The sequence below is a fragment of the Acanthisitta chloris genome, unplaced genomic scaffold, assembly GCF_000695815.1.
Source record: "Acanthisitta chloris isolate BGI_N310 unplaced genomic scaffold, ASM69581v1 scaffold37489, whole genome shotgun sequence".
NCBI classification, from domain to species: domain Eukaryota; kingdom Metazoa; phylum Chordata; class Aves; order Passeriformes; family Acanthisittidae; genus Acanthisitta; species Acanthisitta chloris.
The window spans coordinates 13,530-15,962 of record NW_008693769.1 but is presented as its reverse complement, the minus strand read 5'-3'; the positions used below and the strand labels follow the sequence as shown (position 1 = coordinate 15,962).

General features: G+C 48.5%; 1 protein-coding gene across 1 annotated transcript in view; it reads right to left on the bottom strand.

Annotated features, from left to right (window-relative positions):
* Nucleotides 1-2,433, bottom strand: part of DAB2IP (DAB2 interacting protein) — a 24,940-nt gene that overhangs the window by 14,773 nt on the left and 7,734 nt on the right. The window contains exon 3 of the mRNA XM_009083170.1: nucleotides 1,022-1,576. Within this exon, the coding sequence (XP_009081418.1) occupies nucleotides 1,022-1,576 (555 nt within the window). The remainder of the gene's footprint in view (nucleotides 1-1,021; nucleotides 1,577-2,433) is intronic.

Here is a 2,433-nt window from a genome sequence, read left to right as displayed (position 1 = left end):
GGCAGCTGCCGAGGAAGCAGAGCCTTGCCATTCCCCCTCAGGTGAGGAGCTCATGTCTCCTCAGCACTGCAAAAGCTTTGGACATCTTGCCCTTCCTCAGCTCCCCCCTGCAGAGCTCAGGGAGATGGTAACAGAGAAAAACGCAGCAGCTTTAACTCCTGCAGCCCCGACACGAGCACTGCTGCCATGGCTGTGCCAGGCCAGCTGGGACGAAGGATGCTCTGCAGCAGGTGGGTCACGCCATGCCCCACGTGCTGGGGACCTCAGCTCTCCATTAAGGGGGTTCCAGCTCTGCTCACCCTGCCTTAACCCTCACAGACCACAACCAGGAGTAAATCCCACTCTCTGCCTCCTCCTGGCCTGCTTCTTCCCCGGCCATGGCAGGGGATTCCCAGCCAGGAAGGATGTTCAAAGTGGTCCACAAAAGCTGAGCTTCCACCACACTCAAGTTGGTGGCATCAACCCACAACGAGCACCCCTGGACCACTGGGCTTTCCCACACTGCTGTCCAACTTCCAAAAGCAGTAGGACAGATCCTGAAGATCAAGAGCTGATCCAGAGACATGTGTGCCCACAGGTGGGCTTTGTCCTGGAATTCTCAAGAGGCTGCTTGTTCCCATTCTGTTCCTGCTGTGCAGGGTGCTCAGCACAGCAGCACAGTCATGCAGAGGGAGCAGAGCAGGGAACCAGTTGGGCTCCCCAGGAACACCCAGCACACACAGGCTGCTCAGCTCAGGCCAGTTCTGCTTACATTTCATCCCTGCAAATTGCCTTCTTGCTTACTTTCACATCTGTGCCTGTTTATACAGTAAGAGCCTGGCCCCTGAGCCTTGAGAAGGAGAGAAGTGACTCACTCGGTATTTTGTGGTCCCACCGACCTCTTTGCTAATTAAGCAAGTCACATGTGCATGATACCAACATGTGTGTACCAAAAGCAAGACCAGAGTGCATTAATGATGGCCTGAAGCCCAACACAGGACTCTGCTCCTGATAATCTCTGGTGGATGACAGAGGGTCTTACCTTGGCCTTGCCCGTGCTCTGCAGGATGTGCACCAGCGCCGACGCCATCTCCTCCTTGTTCTTCACGCTCAGCGAGGGCTCCAGCACAGAGCACAGCACCATGTAATTGTTAGTGATGTACTCAGCAAACTCCTTGTACATCTCCATGGGAAGGATGCTCATGCTCTGGTAGCGAGACTTGATGCGGATCATGGGCCCTGGGGACTTGCCCTTCCCAGGGTTGGGGCTCACCACTGGGTACCATTTCTCCACGAACTGCCGTCCCGTGACAGAGCTGACAGGGATGTTCACTTGCCCAATGAAGTTGGTCTTGTCCTTCTTTTTCTTCTTGTCAGTCTCTTTGTATAAGTGCACAGTAATGTTTTTGAGCGATGGGAGGTTATTAAACTCAAAGTGCTCCCCCCAAAAGACATTATCAGTTTTCAATTTACAGGTAGTTCGTGCATAAAGAACATCATCCAGGCATAATTCACACAGGTACTTTTTCTTAGCTGGCAGGTCCTTGGCTTCAATAATCCATAATTTTAACATATTCTCTACCCTTCTGCTGTTGTCCTGAAAAAAAAGATGCAAAGAAAAAAAGGTCAATAAAAAAACCAAATCCTCACAAAGCCAAGCACAACAAAACTGGAGATATGAGTTAATTATTTCGGATGTGCTAAATGAGCTGAGGCTTAATTACATTTTATTTTAAGGAAATACTGACTCTCAGGAATTTGCATAATAACACTACTTATGTTAATTTTCCAAAATATCACCGTGCTCTCCATGTCTGTTGGTGCCAATTAATATAAGGAACAAGGAAGATAAAACCCCTCCAAATCATAAATGTGCCATTTCTCATTCCCTGCCAAGAGAAAGAAACCCAAAGAACCTCACTGATCATGAATGACTTTTGCAAAGCAGAAGCTGTCACAGGTATCTCACAGCCTCCTCCTTTTCCAGTAGAGATGCTCTACAGTATCACTGGAGTTCATTTTCTTCACTCTAACAAAGCAATGTAAATGGACCTGAATGCACACCTAGGGATCACCTCATCCACACTGGAATGCCACCACCTCTGGCAGGGCAAAAAGTGTGTGCAAAACCTCACCATGTTTTAGGGCAGAGGTGCACAGCACCCAAGTAAAACATTGAGAGGAATTATGGGAGAGAGAGTCCCACAGGAGAATCATGACAATTCAGAAATAGAAATCTGCCTTGGATATCTTTTAAACAATAACAGAGCCAAAGATACTGTGGATCTTTCAGAGCTCCCTCGTGATGCTGATCTCATCTTGGAAGAATATCCAGGGGTATTTGTTGCAGGAGAGACTAGAAAGATAAAGCACTGGCAGCTGAACTGCTGCTGGGATTCTGCAGTAACCTGTTTTGTTTGGAAACCCCTCACTGAAACAGCAACCATGGCTTAC